The following is an 18,664-nucleotide window of genomic DNA, read 5'->3' as shown; positions in this document are numbered from 1 at the left end:
TCTGGGAGTCTTCATGGCAGATCAGGATTCAGTTACTCGGATGTTGCACAGATGCAGAGCAAATACTTCACATCTAAAAGTTTCTTCATGGGTGCAAACTGTCAGAGCTAGTGGCCAGTGTGGAAGTCAGTGTCTAACACATCAGGATGATGGTGAGCTTAGACTTTTAGTTAAACGGTCAGGAGATAAGAATGAGTTTATTTCATGTAAAGAAACTTGCATTAATAAAGAAGGCCCAAGACAGAGCTCTGGGGCAGGACTGTAACATTTCCCAATAAAGCTGGAGTAGAGGATGAGGATTATAGTACAGTGGTGGTAGCTACTCAGAGTTTGTAAGTCAAAAGTTACTTCTTGCCCATGTACTGTTATTGATAAAAGGACCTGTCTTTTATGAAACTGCTGCCCTCTGAAGATGCCAGCAGGTCGAAAGCCATTCTGCTTTCGAAGGATGTAATGTAGTTTTGTTAACAATTTTTGGAACTCTGAAGATTAACAATTTCTTGCCTCGGTTTCTTCTTTGTCTGAAGAAATGTCCAAGTTATCCCATTGGCAGTGTTGATCTCTTCAGTTTCTTGGGACAGAATGATGTGTACTCTACTTATAGAATATCCTCTGTGTGTGTTTATGTTACATATTAACCTGGGTTTGAATAGAAGGCAGCAAACCAGGATCCTGCTGACTTCTGGTTCTGCCTACCCTTGAGCACACCACATCATGTTTCTTCTTGCTTTTCGTAACTACATCGTTACCTCAGGAATCTCAAGGATAAATTTTCAAGAAGCTTGGAAAGAAAAGGTTAATAGTGATTTAAAAAAAAAAAAGTACACATTGAACTTTTTCTTGCATGTGAGGAGCCACTTCAAACGACCGTTCCATTTGAATGAAGGGCTTGGTTTCTGTCCCAGGGAAAAATATTTGAAAAAGCTTCCATTTTCTATTTGGTTTTGTGAAGTCAGTTGGGCTTGCAGTGCACAGAAGCAATGTCTGCAGCTGCCAACTCCTGTATAGTCATAGCTCACAGACCATTAACACTGCTGAGGGTCTGTAACTACAGGAGGACATGGATGTCCAGCGAATCCCAGGGCACGAATGGATGGAAGCTGTACTCAGCTGTTCTGTGGGCCAACCATAAATTTCTCACATGAGACCACAGGTTAGGAAGAAGGGCTTCAGGCTCTAAGAATAAAACTAGACTAGGAATCCCATTGTTATTCCTCGCTCCTTCAAGGATGTTAGCATGTGGAGTGGATAGATGTGACGTAGCACGCTATAGCATCTTGCAGCTAGCTGTAGTGCATACTTTTTTGTATTTGAATGTTGGTTTTATGGCAGTATGTTACAAGACAAATACAGAAATAGAGCAGACTTTACATGCTTTGCATCCAGGTCTGTAAGGAGAAAACACAACTGCATATTGGTGTGTCTGTTACTTTTTATTTATGACAAACATAGCATGAGATTAATGGCACTTCAGGTAATGGCGTTTATTCTCTGCTGTGGCTCCTCTCCTGTGCTCTGAACACTTAAAGTGACAATTTATAATCTGCAACTTACGATTACACTTAATTGAGCAGTGCCTCTGTAAATTTTCAGGCTGCTGTCTAAGGTGGGAGACTCCTGGAACTGAAAATCGAGGCTTGATGTCTTTGGGAACAAAAAAAACCACCACCACCAAAAATCAGTTGACTGTTTCTAGACAAATATCAAACTATGGTATTTATTGCCAGGGAAGTAGCAAGTGCATAATTACATTACAGAGGAAGCTTGCTCTTTCCACTTGGAGTGCAGCTGGAGCAGGCGCTGGTTGCCACAGCAACAGGGAGATGGCTAAATATAGCCTCTCCTGTGCCAGACCACTTAAGGTAGAATGATGGGGAGGTGTGAGGGTGGAGGCCTGGTTCTCCTCATCTCAACCAACTACTTTTTTTTTTTTTAATTTTATTAACTGCACAGTTGAGTTGGATGGAGCCCAAATTTCTTTTTGCTGCACTGATGCTTGCATAGTTCTTCAGGTCCCTCCCTAAAAATACTTCTTCTGCAATTTCTCTAAGCAGCAAAATTGTAATTGGAAGTTTTCCCCCTATACCCGTGCTTCTCAGTTTCCTTTTATCTGGAGGGTTTAAGTTATGAGCTTTTAGATGATGGTCACTACTCCTGCTGGAAAGCTGCAGTCTAGCCAGGTGCTGCAACACCTGTGCTTCACAGCCTGAAAACCAGTCACTCTTCTAAAGCTTCAGTTTGTTTTGTAAGCATGAGGCTCATGTTTATCCAGATAAATGCTTATCCTTTTTTGAATCCTGTTAAGCTTTTGTTGTTAAGTTTTGTGGCAAGTACTCCCGTAGTCTGAATATGGGAAAAGCATTTTCCTTTATCAGATCTAAATTTCAGTCATCCATTTAAATAAATAAATGTCGAGGTTCAACAAGGCCAAGTGCAGGGTCCTGCAGCAGGGCCAGAGCAACTGTCTGTATCAATATAGCCTGGGAAAAGACATGCTGGAGAGCAGCCCTGTGGAAAAAGACTTGGGGGTGCTGGTGGATGAAAAGCTGGACACGAGCCACCAGTGTGCAGCTGCAGCCCAGAAGGCCAAAGGCATCCTGGGCTGCATCAAAAGAAGTGTGGGCCAGCAGATCAAGAGAGGTGCCCCTCTACTCTGCCCTGGTGAGACCCCACCTGGACTACTGTGTCCAGCACTGGAGGCCCCCACACAAGAAGGACATGAACCTGTTGGAGTGTGTCCAGAGGAGGGCCATGAAAATGATCAGGAGGCTGGAGCACCTCTCCTATGAAGACAGGCTGAGAGAGTTGGGGTTGTTCAGCCTGGAGAAGTGAAGGCTCCAGGGGGAGACCTTGTATTGACCTTCCAATACCTGAAAGGGGCCTATAAGAAGGCCAGAGAAGAACAATTCACAAGGGTTTGTAGCGACTGAATGAGGGTTAATGGTTTTAAGCTAGAAAAGGGCAGATTTAGGTCAGGCATTAGGAAAAAGTTCTTTAATACGAGGGTGGTGGATCACTGGAACAGGTTGCCCAGAGAGGTAGTGGAAGTCCCATCCCTGGAGACATTCAAGGTCAGGCTTGATGGGGCTCTGAGCAACCTGACCTAGTTAGAGATGGCCCTACTTATCGTAGGGGGGGTTGGACTAGATGACCTTTAGAGGTCCCTTCCAACCCAATACATTCTGTGATTCTTTTGTGTTCTGAGAGGATAAATCAAGATTTTGATCTTTGTCATTCATTAGTCTGTATACCCTTATCATGGCTGCTCTTAGTAGTCTTTTCGATAGCTAAATTAAACCAATCTGTTCACCTCATTGATGTATTAGGGTTGGTTTTTTTTCTTCTTTTCTGCTTTCTTAAATAATCAGGTTCTTAATATTTCTGTCCTATATTTGGAGAGGTAAAGGTGTTCTGTAGACTGTAATACAAGATTTTAGTGGTGGTGGATCTGTCCCTGCCATTGCCACCATCCTGTTCTTTGGCTGGTTTTGGTGACTGCTGCACAGAAGAGAACTCCTTGTGGATTTTGTTCAGGTTTTTCAGGGAGCAGATAGTTGATTTAGAGTCCTGCAAGGTTTGCTATTAATTCACGTTATTTTCTTTAGCAAGCATTGTTGGTTTTGTTAATACTGATTTTTTTCATCTGCCACTCCATAGTCTGTTCGCATGACAATCTGAGCTCTTTAAAAAAGTTCCTTGTAGTATTATCCAATCTGATAATCTCTTAAAAACTGCGTGAATATCACTGCTAATCCCCATTTGAGCTCATGAATAAATATCACAAGCACCACCTGTCTTGGTATGGAAAAACTTCTGGCATCCACTGTTAACCTTTTGCTGTCATGAAAATTCATGGTTCATTTGTGGTCTTATTTTCTCCATACTATGTATTTTGAGCCACATTACTACTTTATTTTGCCAACCAGGCCTTGCAGATAACTCCTGAAAAATACAATGAACTTTGGAAAAGGTGTCTGAAATCCTGAACGACTGAAAAGATTCTCTTCTGTCATGCTAGCCATCCCTTTTCTAGCGATGAAACAATCACAGATTAAATTTGCACTTACTTCATGTCAGAAGCCATGTAGGTTTGAATCTATTGTTGCTATTTTGAAATAGTAATCTCGTTTTAATTTTTAATGGTCACTTAACTTTGTTTTTAAGCTGGTTACTTAAATGAATTATCATGACAGCAGCAGCATAGGGTATACCTAGATGAACAAATACGATGAGAAACTCATGTGAATCTGCAGGAGTTGAGCTGTGTGATGCCTACCTGCATGAATGTTCTTACTCTGCACTAAACACGGCATACTTAGCATGTTCAGGTAAACTGGCTTGAATTTACTCAGGGTAAGAAGAGGCAGAGATGCGTCTTTCACTGTGTTGGACTCTGGTAGCACCTTTGAACGGAGTACTTGCCTAATTTGCCTGAATCTTTTAGATCTAATTCTTTCTACCTAGCACTAAATAATGTGTCTGTTTCTGTAGGTAAAACTAGTCTCAGAAATAGACATGTTCAAAATCAGTCTGGGTTGGGAAATTACTTTCTTACTAGTCTTACTTTCTGTCCTACCTGTACATGCTTTACAAGTGCTTGGCAGATGAGATGGTAGCTAGCTTCAGAGGGATACCCTTACCGAAATATTATTGTGAAATACCCTCAGTGTTATTGTAATACAGCTGTAAAACAACTCTTCTGTAATTGTCTACTGAATATCTTCCATACGATATTAAAACACTTTTGTATTTGAGCAGTAGATTCAGAGACTTATTTTAAAGATCCACCATGAAGTAAAATTTAGAAGATGAAAGTATTTATCAAAGTGTAAACTATACAACAAACTTGTGTTGCCATTTCTGACACCTTAGCCTGAGATTTAGAAGTTGCCTTTTGGACGTAGGCCAGCTTCACTCACTTGGTTTTGCATAGATCAGCCCAGCATGTGTGTGTATATATATGTATGAAGCTTGATTGTCTTGCTGTATGGACCTTGGAGTTGTCCCTGATTTATACCAGCTGCTTGAATACCTATTTTATGCTTGAAGTCATGGTAGTAAATTTCAATTTAGGATTTGGTTGGGGTTTTTAAACAGATCTTAATCTCAATTGCATCCTGAAGGTTTTCTTTAGGCTTGCAGTAATTTTCTAAAACACGAAAAATGTTTCCTTTATTTCACGATAATATATCTTCCCTGCCTTTCAGATCAAAAGGGGTAATCCTGAATATCGCCTCAGCTGCTGGGATGTACCCAACTCCACTGCTGACTCTTTACTCCGCAACCAAGGTAAGCATTCTTTTCCATGCTGAAATCAAGTGGCAAACATAAGCCAACACTATGGGAAGAAATGTTTTGATGTCCATCTAGTGGTGCTTTCATGAACTGGAAGTACTGAGTTTCTATCTTAAGTTTTCTCAATAGTGGAAGCTGGAAGGTTGAGAGAAGAACGAGTGCAAAGGTTTACTGGCATGGAAACTGCTATTTTATGTGTTTCATTATGCATTCTACTTCTATGTGGAAAAGAATGCTAGCGTACCAAGCAAGCTTACTATGAGGTTGAGAAAGGACATTGACTAAGTTTAACACATTTTCTTATTTTGACTTTGAAACATTTTTTTCCCTAATCCTATTGAAGATGTTTATCTTCAATATATGTGTATATATATTTATTTAAGTAGGATTCTTCTGGCGCTTGCTGGAAGCAAACATTTGCCCTTTTTTATTAGTTGCCTCAAGTTTAGTATTTCAGGTAAGAGAAAGGGTAGAGCTCTAGGGCCTCACCCTTACCAAATAGCCAACTTCCCTTGTTCTGCTGACCATACATCCCACTAACGTAGCACAATATGTCGTTTGATGTTCTTGCAGTGAGTAGATTATTGGTTTACCTTCTCCCTGGCAGCCACCATAAATTCCAGGTTCTTTGCAGCGGGGCTGCTACTCAACCAAAATTAAGGCATGGCATTATCCCACTTTGTATGCAGAACTTTGCACTTCACTCTGTGCCAGTCGAGAAATCTCATGATGTTTAACAAGAATAGGTTTATCAGGGTCTTTCTGGACTGAAGCTCTGTCATGTCAGCTGCTCCATCTAATGTTGTCATCTGCAAATTTGCTGAGGGTGTGCTCTGTATCATCATCTAGGTGGCTGAAGAATATGGGCCTTGGTATTGATCTGTAGGGTTCTCTGCTTGTTATCAGCCGGATGTCAAGCTATTAATCAAGACCCTTTGAGCCTCGTGGTCTAGCCAATTTTCAGTCTGGCCAGCAATTTGTTGTTTCAGCACATATCTGCTCAACTTCCAAATGAGAATGCTGCAGAAGATGGTGTCAAAAGCTTTACTGAAGTGAAAATATATCTTTATGCACACACACACATATATAGTTTATATATATTAAAAATCTGTTTCCCTTATCTCCAAAGCTAGTCTGCTCCATTGTAGAAAGCAATTTGCTGTTGGTAAATCTGTGTTGACTTGTTTCTGATGTACTGTCTTGTCCTTTATGTGCTTGGAAGTGAATTCCAAGAGGAGGGCTTCATGATCCTTCCACAAACTGAGTTAAAGCTGATGGGATAATTCTTCCTTTTCAGGGAGGGATACGTTAGCCCTCATCCAGTTGTCGAGTCCCTAGTTTCCATAGTTTTTCAGATATCACAGGCAGCAGACTTGTATACATACGGACTAGTTCTTTCAGCACTCTTGAGTGAATCTGTGGTGGCTCTATGGATTTGAATACATCCAGCTTCTCTGAGTAGTCCCTAAATTGTTGCTGCCTCTGCCTATCCCTTTCATTAAACAAAACTGGTGCATGCAGAGGCACGTGAGCAGGCTTTGGCTGTGCAAAGGTAAGAGAAGTGTTGCATAGCCTAACATTTTTTTATCCTTTAGCTTTAAGTTGCCTCCCTCATCTATCAACAGACCCCCATTTCTCTGAAATTACCCTTGAAACTAGTGTACCTGTGAGATCCTTTACTGCTACACTCAATGTCCTTTGCTAGTCTTTTCCTAGCTTGGATTTTATTCCTAAGTACCCAGTAATGTTTTATGTTTCTCTTACGTTACTTCTCCTTGACTCTGTCTCCCATATGCTTGTTTTTAGTTCATCAGGAAGCTCCCCACTTAGCCAAACATTCCTTTCACTGAAATTTCCAGTCCTCTTGCACAATAGGCCGGTTTATTTTACCAGTTCATAAGTTACTACTATAGATCTACATTTAAATTTAACTGCTCTGGTTCCTCTTTGTGTCACTGGGACAGTTTTGTCTTTCTGCAGCTGGTCTTAATTTTTTTTTTTTTCCAAAGGCACTTGTTTGGGCTTCTAAAACCCTCCCCTAAAAAGATCTCTGGTTAATGCTGTAAATATGGATACACAGCATGGAACTGAAGTATACTTGATAAAATTAAATGCAAGAGACATTTACACTGGTATTAAAGCACTATGGCACTACAGCTTTTTGAGGTGCACCTGATAATTACCTTAACTACTTCAAGGATTTCAGAGTCTAAGCAGAACCTTGACAGGACGAAGAAACCTTCAGTAGTGTCATTCATGTCAGAATAGACCTAAGTTTCCTCTAGACATCTTCGTATTTCCAGAAAGGAATTGATGCACGCTATTTTATTCATACTAAAGGAAGGGGAGATTTAAGTTTAGAAATTATGAAAGCCTGAATTAGTTTTAGCTGATAAAATTTGCTCTTGAAATATCTGTTTCCTGAGAGCACAGTTCTTTCTTTTAATACAAAAGGTCACTTTCATTGAGGCAATGCCTTCAGCTTTATGGAATTAATTAAGTTTCTGATTTTAGTGATAATATGCCTTACACTGGTTTGGTTAGTCTTCTTTTCAATGCAAATTTCAAATATTTCTTCCCCTCCCTCTAAGAAACTCAATTACAGGTTAAGTAATCTGCCTATTCTCAGCACTGCTCATCTTCTACCACAGCAAGATTAGTAAGCATGAAAGTGACTCCCCTAACATATCTATAGAAAGACTGTATCTGCAATTTCTAGTTTTTTTTTCCTCATCTATATAGAGAAGGTTTAAAGCATAGTATCCTTCAGGTCTAAGTCAATGGCTTTGGTTAATTATCAGGAACAGACACAGTCCAACTCTTTAACCTTCCTGTGGAGAATTCCTTATTTTACAATGAAATAAGACATTTAGAGGAATCATAGTCCTATTTTTTGACAGGTTTGCCTATCTACCTGAGTTAATACTAATGAGGCATGACATATGATTATCTTGGGGTTGTTCCCCCCCTCATGCCTTTAGTATTTGGGTTTGTTACTGCATATGCAAGGAGAAGAAGTTTTCTTGCATGCAATGCTTACCTGCTTATTCAGGCGATGTTTACTTAGAGAGCATTCTTAAGACTGTTGTAAGTTAAAGGTTGTTGGGGGGCTTGAGCTTCTGGAGGTAGAAAACCTAACTTGTCATGAAATAAATTCTTCAAGAAGAAAAATTCTAAAGCTTATTTGGATACTGGAAGTTGCACTTTTTCATGCAAGATGAACATTCTTTTTATGGCTAGCCCTTTGTACTCAGTAGAGATGACAGTCTTTTTCTATACTGTGTCTCCATATTTGGAGCAGTAACCTATTTCAGGAGTCTTGTCCTGTAGAAATAGTTAGAAATTTCAATGATCAAAACATTTTGATTAACACAGTAGGATTTTTTAACTTATTTTTAATAGATTATTGATATACTCTGCACAGTTATCACACACGCATCTGGCAACTGTGGTTGGGGACTGCACCGAACTATTTGTGTGTCTGCAAGTTACAATAGGATGGCTACCTCAAATTGTTGCTGCTAGATCAGACTTTCACAGTCTCATTCATGTTGAGTACTGAACCGTTAAGAACTTGTACTTGGGGGAAAGGGAGAAGGAAGGAACTATTGGACAGAAGATGAGCTTTTTTGGTTTAATGAGCCTCCTCCTAGCTTGTAGGTACAACTTGAAGCTGAAGAATACAATGACCTGTCTGGTACACAGCAAAATCTAGTTTTCTTTCAGATCTTGGGAATGCTCAGGAGAGTATCTATAGAAATAGCCAAGTAGTGTGGGAGTGTTCCTGTTGCTTCTTGTGCAGGCTGAGTTCAGTGGGATGACCTTGATAGGAAAAACACCAGGCAGTGCAAACTTTGAAGTGCTGGTTTCATTTAGGACTTGTGTTAATTCACTGGTGACATGGTGACCAAAGGAGGACTGTAAAGCAGGTGCAGTACTAGAGCTTTGCTGTTTGTTTTGAAACTGCTCTGAAGCAACTGCTTCTTAAATACTCAGATTAATTTATTTAGTATTTATTTTAGCTTCAAGCATGGGTAAGATAGTTCAGTTCCTTCAGTTGAAGGTACTCCATTCATCCTACTTGGCTGTGTTGTTTCAATAAAACAAGAAACCATAGCAGAACCTGATTTTTCTTTTTTCTTTTTTTTTTTTTTTTTGTCTTACTGGACTGCTGGAGAGAAAAGAGGAAAGATGGTTTAGAAGGACTTGGGGAGGAGGAATGTACGCTGGTTTGAACTGCTGAGTAGCCTTGGGTTATTAGGACAATACTTGCTCAGCATGGTTTTGCAGGCGGCTGTATGAGATGTGAGAGCATCTTGAAGGCATCTTTTAAGGCCTTTCACTTTCTTTAAACTTTTAATCTTGTAATTTCTAAAACTTTCAGAAGTTTGGAAGAGAATCTGTAGAGGTGAACTTCAGGACTTGGAAGAAGTATCACTATAGGGTGGCATTTCTTAGACGTGTAAATGCAGAAGACAAAGTATTTAAACACTGAATGTTTATAAAACCATGCACAAGAGAAACCTACTTACATCACTCTCTTAAAAAAAAAAAGTCTAAGGAAATGACATCATTAGTGATCAATGTGATCATACAAAGTCTTATTTTATTTTTAACTGGATTTGAGTAACAAATTGGTTCCTTTTCCTTCTAAATTAAAAAGCGTTTTATTTGTTTAGATTGAGCCTTACTTCTGTAAAAATACTCTGTAAACACAGGGTTTCAATTGAGATGGCATTGCTCCAATATGCCAAGTTTCTTGGAAAACCTAAGGTTTTTCACTCTGAAAACAGGAACTCTGTAAGCATATTTAAATTGCTATTTAAAAACCTGCAAACTACAGTTTCCATTTTAATGTCTAGCATGCTGCATGTTTCCCTTCTTTTCTCTCTAGGCTTTTGTGGATTACTTCTCCCGATCCCTCCATGCAGAATACAAGAGCAAGGGCATCATTGTGCAGGTGAGTAGAGTTTGTTTCATGTAAGTGTGGTTACCACAGCAACATCGGTGTCTTGGTAACAAAAGGGAGTCAACGTATCCTCTTATTCATGAACATGTGACACAGATTAATGATAAGGATTTCCTTTGATCCTATTAGCAGCTTTAAGTTACTCTGAAACAATGCATCTTGAACCAACAAAAAACATGGCTTGGGCTGTAGGTTGGTGGGGTTTTTGTTTGTGTGTGTTTGTTTTTGGGGGGGTGGTTGTTTCTTAGCTGATGGTGGTAAATGAACCTTTAAACATAAAATATTCCATAAAACTGTGTGCAACTCTGTAGGATATGTTTTTATACAACTTCACCTACCTGAATGTGCTTTCGGAGTGCATTGTACGGAGATTCAATGGGTAACTGCTCAAAAGACTGGAATAGTAGCGGTCCCTGCAGTGTCAGTGAATCAACTGCTGGGTAAGCACACTAGCCAAGGATAAACAAAGCCTCAAAGACCCTTTTGTCTGTAATGGAGTGATTTAATTTTCTTTAGTACTGGGTTTCCATGTTACTGATGAGTCTTGCTCCCCTCCCATTTGTTTAACTTCCATGGTTTTAATTATTTTTGATGGGGCAAAAAGGCAAACCAAGCCAGTCTCTCACAGCTTTCTGGGATTTTGCTTTAATATCACTTGTCACATACTGTTAGTGTTTGCTTCCAGAACGTAGCTGGAATTTCCAGCTTTGGTTGTAAACACAGAGTTGTTCATTACTGCTTATACCTGTTGCTCTCCAGAGCAACTGTCTGTTTGCTAAAGGTAGTATAAGCTTACCTGTGCTGTGAAGACAGTGGTGTATCTTTTTAAAATTCAGTTAGGGATCTTATGAGCAGGATTAGCCCATGTCCCTGCCTGTGGTTCCTCTATTCTGTATGGTGGTTCTCAAAGCCATCTGAACTCCAAAGGCCCTACGAGCAGTAAGGCACAAAGTTGCCTGCCTTGTGTAACCATTAAGGTTGAGAGCACAACGTTTGTTACTGGCTAAAACCACAGAGAAGTTACCAATTTAAGGCTATGTTACCTTTTTGATGTGATAGATTATTTTTTTGCCTTTAAACATACGCAGCAAAATAAGAGCTTAGCACCACGAAATACCCTGCAGTTTAGTATCCAGATGTTTAGTCCCAGATGTTTAGTATAATGCCTTGTCCCAGTTCCTGATGGGATTGTGTTAAGAAAAGAGACAATTGTGGGTGAGCTATTCCCATGCAGCCACTGACCTGTTAATGGGAACCTCATTTAAACCTAGATTAAAACTTTATACTTTATACTAAACATCTTAAGGGATGCTGTGTAATTTGGGGTCTGTTGGCAGTGGAGAGGAAGCACACAAAGGTGGTCCCTGAAAGCATTCTAACTACTGTGGTTACAGACCTTCTCGAGGACAGACTAGATGACATTAGTTTTAGGCTGGTAACAGATCACAGCTTTCTGTGGAGCTCCCAAAGTGTAACTTCTCAGAGTGCTGTGCTTTCTTTTCACTTTTACTCTTCTATATTACTTCTGTCTCCCCAGTGTGGTTCAAACTGTATTACTTGCAGATTTAGCTTCATTATCAGACAGCTATTCTTCAGATCCATTTCATGGATCTCTCTTAATCTGTGGTCACAGGCTCCAAATGAGACTGAAGGAACTGGTAGAGTATTATTCTGCCTCAATATAGTAGGATTTCTTTCCTGCTCAAGCCTACCTACAAACTCCTTCAACACACAGCTTCACTGGCAACGGAGCTGAGTGTGATATTTTTGTGTGTGTGTGTTGCGGTACAACGTCGAAGCTCTGTTTTCTGGTGTTTTCTCAGGTAAAGCTGCTGATAGTTGCATCAGTGTGAGAGTATGTAGAGACAGATGCTTGCAGGAGATGCTTGTTACATCTTTGAGATGTGTTGTTCCTATGTGCAATTGTCTCTTCCTCCCCAAATTTTGTTGAGATAGTACTCTGTCAGTTTGAGAGGAGAATGAAGGAGGAGCAGGTGTTCTTATTTATGACTATGGAGTACCAATTGAAAAGGAAAAGGTAATTAACTCAGTTAACTTGTGCTTGGCTAAAGGCATTAAACACAGAATGAATAGAGATAATATGGGAGAGACTTTCTAGCTTTTGGGTATGGAAAAGCTAGAAAAAGTTTTCAGTGGCTTATGTTTTTAACATTATAAACAAATGAAGAATTAAATCTGGCTTTCTACAGTATCTACAGTTACGTTTTACTGTACAAAACTTCACAGGTTGTGGTAAGCTGTCTTTGTGCAACTCCTATGTTAGCTAAGGGTGCTGAACTCCTGACAGCACTGCTTTTTTGCCCCTAAACGTAGACAGTGATTTGCCATTGTGAGTTATGGGGGCCTGATGACCAACAGCTATCACAGCTTCAATTTGTTATGCTAATTTTATTGCGGTCCATGTCCTTGTCGTCTTGTTCCAGCCTAAGTCACTATAAAACACTAATGAATATTAAGAGTACCTTCCTGTGAAGACCAGCTGACATATCTCCTTCAAGCCCTAAGGAAGACTGCATCCCCCTTAGATTCTTTGAAGTTCATGTCTATGACCTTCAGAACTGTAGCACTTTTAATCCAGACTTGCACTTACAGCTGCGACCACCATTTAAAACAGTTACTTTCACCATGCCAATACCTGCAGAGTACCACTGTGTGGAAAGTAGAAACAAGCAGTTTCTGAAGCTCAGCCTAAAGTATCTCAGTTTTGCTCAAGTGAATTGCCTTCTCTGTAGAAGCTTAGTTTTAATAGTATATAGTGCTTTTATTGCAATGTAGCCATCTTTAGATTAAAAATACACTCCTGGCTGACAGGCCTACTTAATTTTACAGAAGCAGCACAGTGATAGCATAGGTTAAAATTATGTGTGTGGATTTATGTGGAGAGAAAGAGGCAAAAAGAAAAGGAATGAAGAAGGTGATGACAAGGACCTCTCTCAAGACTTTTTTGGAAAAAAAAAAAAAACCTCTCCCTGAACAGTGTCTGCAGACTCTTCTGAAACTTTTGCTCTTTGAATACATCTAAAAACATTGCTTGGTTCTTTACCCCTTTCTTTTACTCCCTTTTTTTTTAACCTTGGTTAGTTACTGGTATTATCCCTGCTGTACTTTGTTACTATGCATAGCAAAAGTGCAACACTAAAAATTTTTCTTCTACCTTATCTGCTATATAAAAATCAGATTACAAAATCATTCAAGTGTTCATTTGAAGGGATCTCTAGAAAGCTTTCTGGTCTAACCTCTTGCTCTCCTAGCAGTGGGATTGACTAGCTGTTAGCAGTGGGGGGGTTGTGGCTTTATCCAGCCAAATCTTAAAAACCTTCAAGGGCAGGGTTGCTGGGACCTCTCCAGACAGCCTATTTGAGTGTTGTACTGCTCTCCTAGCAAAAGCCTTTCTCCCTAGTGTCAAGTCTGACAGTCCACAGCCAAAACTGACGGTTTTGCCTCTGCTTATTCTGTCTGGCACTACCAAGAAGAGTTTGGCTCTCACCTTCGTAACTGTCCTTGAAATAACTTGAGGCAGGTATTGGGTCACCACCAGCCTCCTTTTCACCACACTAAACAAGCCTCGCTCTCTCTCCAGCTATTCACAAAAGTTTGCTGTCACCAGGCTAATGGCCTTGTCTTCCTTCCTCCAAAGCCTTTTAGCTTTGCTTTTTAGCTTTTTGCACAGATCAGCTTTGGTTTCTGCAATTCTTACATTTCCTCTTTATATGTCCCCCACCCTCCTTTTTCCCGATAAAGAAATGGAAAGAAACTTCTTTGGAAACACCCAGGGTTCAGGGTTTTTTTAAAAAAGTAAGGTAAAACAAGTGATAAAATTGTGTAAACAAGCTATTCTGACTTTTGGGCTGACTTTAATAAGCATCAGAGCTGTAAGCAGTAGCAAATGTTTTAAGTGAACAAGAGACATTGTATTGACACAAGCTACTTTTAAAGCATATTTTGAAACTGGAGCACAGGCTAGGCTTTCCCTGGATAAAGACAAGGAATGCTCTATACAGTTACTTGCCCAGGTAGTGTGGATTTTATCTGCCTGAATGCAAAATGCTAAAAAGCTTTAGGCAGTAAAATTATTTTTTTTCATCTGTCATGACAGTTTTAGATATGGTTCATGAATGTCTGAACTCCTTGTGGGGAGGAATAAGGGGGGAAAACTAACTTAATGGATTCAACAGATTTCTTCATAGCTGTTGAAATACAGCACAGGTCATAGGAATATAGTAAATCTAATGTCTCTGAAATTAAATATCTGTCTCCGTTTTCTGGAGACCATTTGGGAGGTAAAAAAGAAAAAAAGAAAAAAAAAAGAAAAAGGAGTGGAATCTTATGCTTCTATGTGCCTCAGTCTGTGGATCAATAGCTAACCAGGAGTGCTACTGTGTGCTTGCTTTTCCAGGTATCCTCATGCACAATTGTTTGCCCCTTCATGCTATCCAGTGGCGTAACTGAGTAGTGCAGTTCACTTATGAAGTCTGTTTTGAGCAGACGAATGTGGAAAATAAGTCATTACTCTCATGCCACTCTGTGTGTGAATGTTGCCGATACAATGTGACAGTGAAGAAGCAGCTTAGAGTTGTTTTCTTTTTCTTTTAAACACCAAACTAGAGATTCCATTTAGAAATGTAATCTTAAAAATGAATGAGGTTCACATTCTGGAGCTGAAACTAGGTTCATATGCACAGAATGAGCAGTTTTCTTATCCAACGATTTGTACCTTTTGGTGACTTTAAAGGTGATGGTAACTGCTTATGGTTCTGAAATTCAGGTCTCCATGGTTTTCCTCTACGTTTGAAAGTGGACTCATGCAGTATGTCATTGAAAGTCCTGTTCGTAGAGAGAGGTGCATGGTTTTAATGTTCCAAGGTGAAGGAATAAGCAGGCACACCAAGATTTCTGTTTGTGATGGTCAAATTCCTGTTGAAATGTGCACAGCTGTGGCATGGATAAATAGTCAGTTTGAGTTCAGGTGGTCCTTTCCCCCCCGTGCTATGCTTCTGAGAGTGTGATAGCAAACATTTCTGAGGTCAAACATGTGTGGTCATTGTTCTTTAAGGGACTTAACACGGGGAAGCAGATTTCCAAACTGTAACTTGCCCTAAGTTTTGAGATGGTATTCTCATTTTGAGATCCATTAGTGTAGCAGAAGTGGATGCACACTTTTCGGCTATCAGCTGTAAAGGTGCATGAATCGCAGCGCTTGCTACCGTGATGGGCAGGAGTGACTGTATGTATCTGATCACTAGTACAGCCAGACAGTGTCTTAGGAGGTCCTTGTCAGTCTGTTGGTAAGGTTCCAACCTTTCTAAGCTTGTGAGATCTGGTATGTTTAGCACCTGACTAAGTGGTACAGACCAGGGCGCTTTTGTGTACTTTTTTAGAGGCCTAGATTGAGGGTAAGTTGAAAGTGATGCCAAAACTAGGAGGAAAGAGGGTTGCTTCTCAGTGTACGAGTACACGTGCATTTCATAATCCTTCTCCAGTAGTATGAACTGAGGATAGAAGAAATGTGGTTTTGGATGCCCCAGGTCTATCTTGCCCCACCACTGACATGCCTTTGTGGTGCCAGTGTCGCTCTGTCAACGTTATACTCATGCCACTTCCTCTTGCTTTTCCATTATGCCTGGGCCTGGGAGTTCTGAGACCCACTGTCTCTTTTTCTGTTTCTTCCAAACATTGCTATAAAAGCCCATTAACTGTGCTCAGTTTCTTGATCCTTCCTTCTGTCCTTGAGGTCTTCCATTCTGCTACCAATATCTCCTCCTTCCTCTGAGCCCTCCTGTGAGGTTACAATTCCAAGTTACAAGGTTCCAAGTCTCCCGGTGTTCCCTTTTTTTCCTCTTTCCTGCCTTTGTGTTTTTCTCTGTTCAGGTGCTAAACTGAGGAGCTGTTACTCAAGTATAAAATCTGTGTCTTGGGTTCTGCACCCCCTTCCCAAGCAGACATGGGGGGTTTACTACAGAAAAGCAACACCACAGCACTTTCTGTTAAACAGCTGCAATGAAGTTTTGTACTTACAAGGCAAATTGGAAGAAAAGCTTTTCAGCCCTATGCTTGCAAGAGTGGTTTTTCTAGGGGCTGCTGACTAGCAACAGCCCACTGACCTATCCTTCACATTCCAAATATGGCCCACAAGAGATCGGATTACAAATGTTTTTGATATTGTACGTTGTGATTTTAGAATTGAAAAGAAGGCTAGCTAAAGCTGGAACTCTGTATACAGGTTATCTAATTGCCAGTGATTTTAGTTCTTTGATGGATCTGTAAGTTAATCTGAAAGTATTCTGTTTAACATCTTTCCTACAATGCAGAGTGTTCTACCATATTATGTGGCAACAAAAATGTCCAGAATCCGCAAGCCGACCTTCAGTAAGCCCAGTCCTGAAACGTACGTCAGAGCTGCCTTAGGCACGGTAGGCCTGCAGTCCCAGACCAACGGGTGCCTACCCCATGCACTCATAGTAAGTCACCTTGGAAAATGTAAGGATCTGGAATGTCTTTTGTGTGTGTTCATTATAGAAGAAGAGTAAAGAATAATTTTTAATGTTAGATATTTTTGTTCTTTAAGTCCTAATCATAACTTGGTAATGTCTGTTTGTGCTGGTAGCTGTTGGATTTCACTTAGTACACAGCTATAAAAAGCTGAGACTCCCCCCCCCCCTTTTTTTTTTTTAATAGGGATGGGTCTTCTCTCTTCTACCTACGCCTGCTGCTGTTCATCTACTCATGAAAGTAAATAAACAAACACGGGCTCATTATTTGAAAAAAATGAAGGAGAAGTAAGTTGGAGGCAACTTGATCTCAGAAGCCTGGGACTCCTGCAGGTTCCATACCCACACTGCAGCACCAAGTAGATGTAATGTTTTAAACATAATCAACCGTAGGTGTACTTTCTAACAAGCAGAACAGTCTTGTTTTGAGGATATAGGTGAAATGAGACTGTTGACTTATAATATTAGAAATAGGCTTTATTTGTTTGTAGATATTATGAGGGGGGAGTGCTTTCGACTAAAATTGCACTGTGCTTTAAGAAATGCTTACATGGACTTGATCAGACATTGTGCTGTTGGGAAACAGCTTGGTTGTATAGTGCCATCACGTCTATGTATTGTGCGCGTGGGTGAAGGGCAGAAAAATAGTTCTCACATATTCCTGGGCGGGTGGGCAGGACTGGGAAGGTAGCATATTTCTTTATAAAGGTAACCTAGCACTGTTGACAGAGTGTAACTTTTTCCCAGCTCAGGTTTTGGGTACTTGCAAGGATCCTGCATTGTCAGCCAGCTCGTGAGTGCTCCCCTGCTTACACGGTCCAGTGTGATTTTTTTTTTGTTGGTTTTTTTTTTGTTGTTATGAATGTGAGGGCCAAAAACCAAAATAAGTGTAATTGCTCATCTATAAATATATACATAAAATAACATTGCAAGAAGTATTTAAATCCTTGGTTATTGAATATGGATTCTAACTTTTCAGTAATATGTAATCTTTATAATTTGTAATAACACTTTTAAAAGTTCAGTGCCTGTCCTTTGTAATAGGTGGTGATAACACAATGTAGATAAATGTCACAAGTTGTGTTACGTGCTGGTTGCTATGTAAAAGATTATGGGCACTTTAAATGCAGAGCTTGAAATGAGTTACTCCTTGTAAGCAATGATGGTTAAATTCTTTCCGAAGCATGTATCCACCTGTCTTTTTGGTGAGGCCTTTTGAAATGTGAATCCTGAATATTTGAGACAACCTTAAAAAGGAGAACCGGTAACCTTTAAATATAGAACATTTTTAATTTAGTTGTGTTTAACTGATTTGTTTCATGGTTCTATTCCAAAACAGAGTGCTCCAGTGAGGCTGGAGTTACCGAACGCCAGGAGACAAGAATTAGGGTGTAGGAGAGTCTGCACTGCTGTCGTCTGTATTTACCTACTCTTTAAGTAAAGATTTTGGTCTCTAACATTCCTTTTTATAAACATAAAGTGTGCTGAAGCTTACAAGGTAAATCAAATTGCAAGCAGCTACTGATGTTTTCTATGGTGACATCCTGTGGTTGAAGAGTGGAGGGTGTTTCCTGTCCTTGAAAGTAATTTCAAGCTCTGATTTTGAAGTAAAAGATGTTGTACTGAGGCATGATTTGGGGCTAACATTTCTGTACATTGAAAAAACCTGAATACCGATGCAATGGTGCTGATCAAATCTGAGACGCAGATTCTATCCCATAGTTTTCTTAATTTTTTTGGAACAGGGATGGTGAAGTCACTGGTGGTATTAGTTCTGTAAGAGCACATGACTTGGTTTGCTCTGGATCTGACGTGGAAGCAGTGGACTAAACAATCTGTATGTCTTTGACTTTGTGAAACAAATAAAATGGAATTTAGTCTGAATCTTTAA

General features: G+C 39.9%; 1 protein-coding gene across 1 annotated transcript in view; it reads left to right on the top strand.

Moving 5' to 3' along the window:
- The window catches only part of HSD17B12 (hydroxysteroid 17-beta dehydrogenase 12), a 91,662-nt gene extending 73,005 nt beyond the window's left edge, over positions 1-18,657 (top strand). The window contains exons 8-11 of the mRNA XM_086463000.1: positions 5,208-5,289; positions 10,190-10,255; positions 16,594-16,743; positions 16,961-18,657. Of these exons, the coding sequence (XP_086319126.1) occupies positions 5,208-5,289; positions 10,190-10,255; positions 16,594-16,743; positions 16,961-17,065 (403 nt within the window). The 3' untranslated portion in view covers positions 17,066-18,657. The remainder of the gene's footprint in view (positions 1-5,207; positions 5,290-10,189; positions 10,256-16,593; positions 16,744-16,960) is intronic.
- The last annotated feature ends 7 nt before the right edge of the window (positions 18,658-18,664 follow it).

The sequence above is a fragment of the Leptosomus discolor genome, chromosome 3 (genome assembly GCF_034619465.1).
Source record: "Leptosomus discolor isolate bLepDis1 chromosome 3, bLepDis1.hap2, whole genome shotgun sequence".
NCBI lineage: Eukaryota > Metazoa > Chordata > Aves > Leptosomiformes > Leptosomidae > Leptosomus > Leptosomus discolor.
This window is presented reverse-complemented; position numbering and strand designations above follow the sequence as displayed.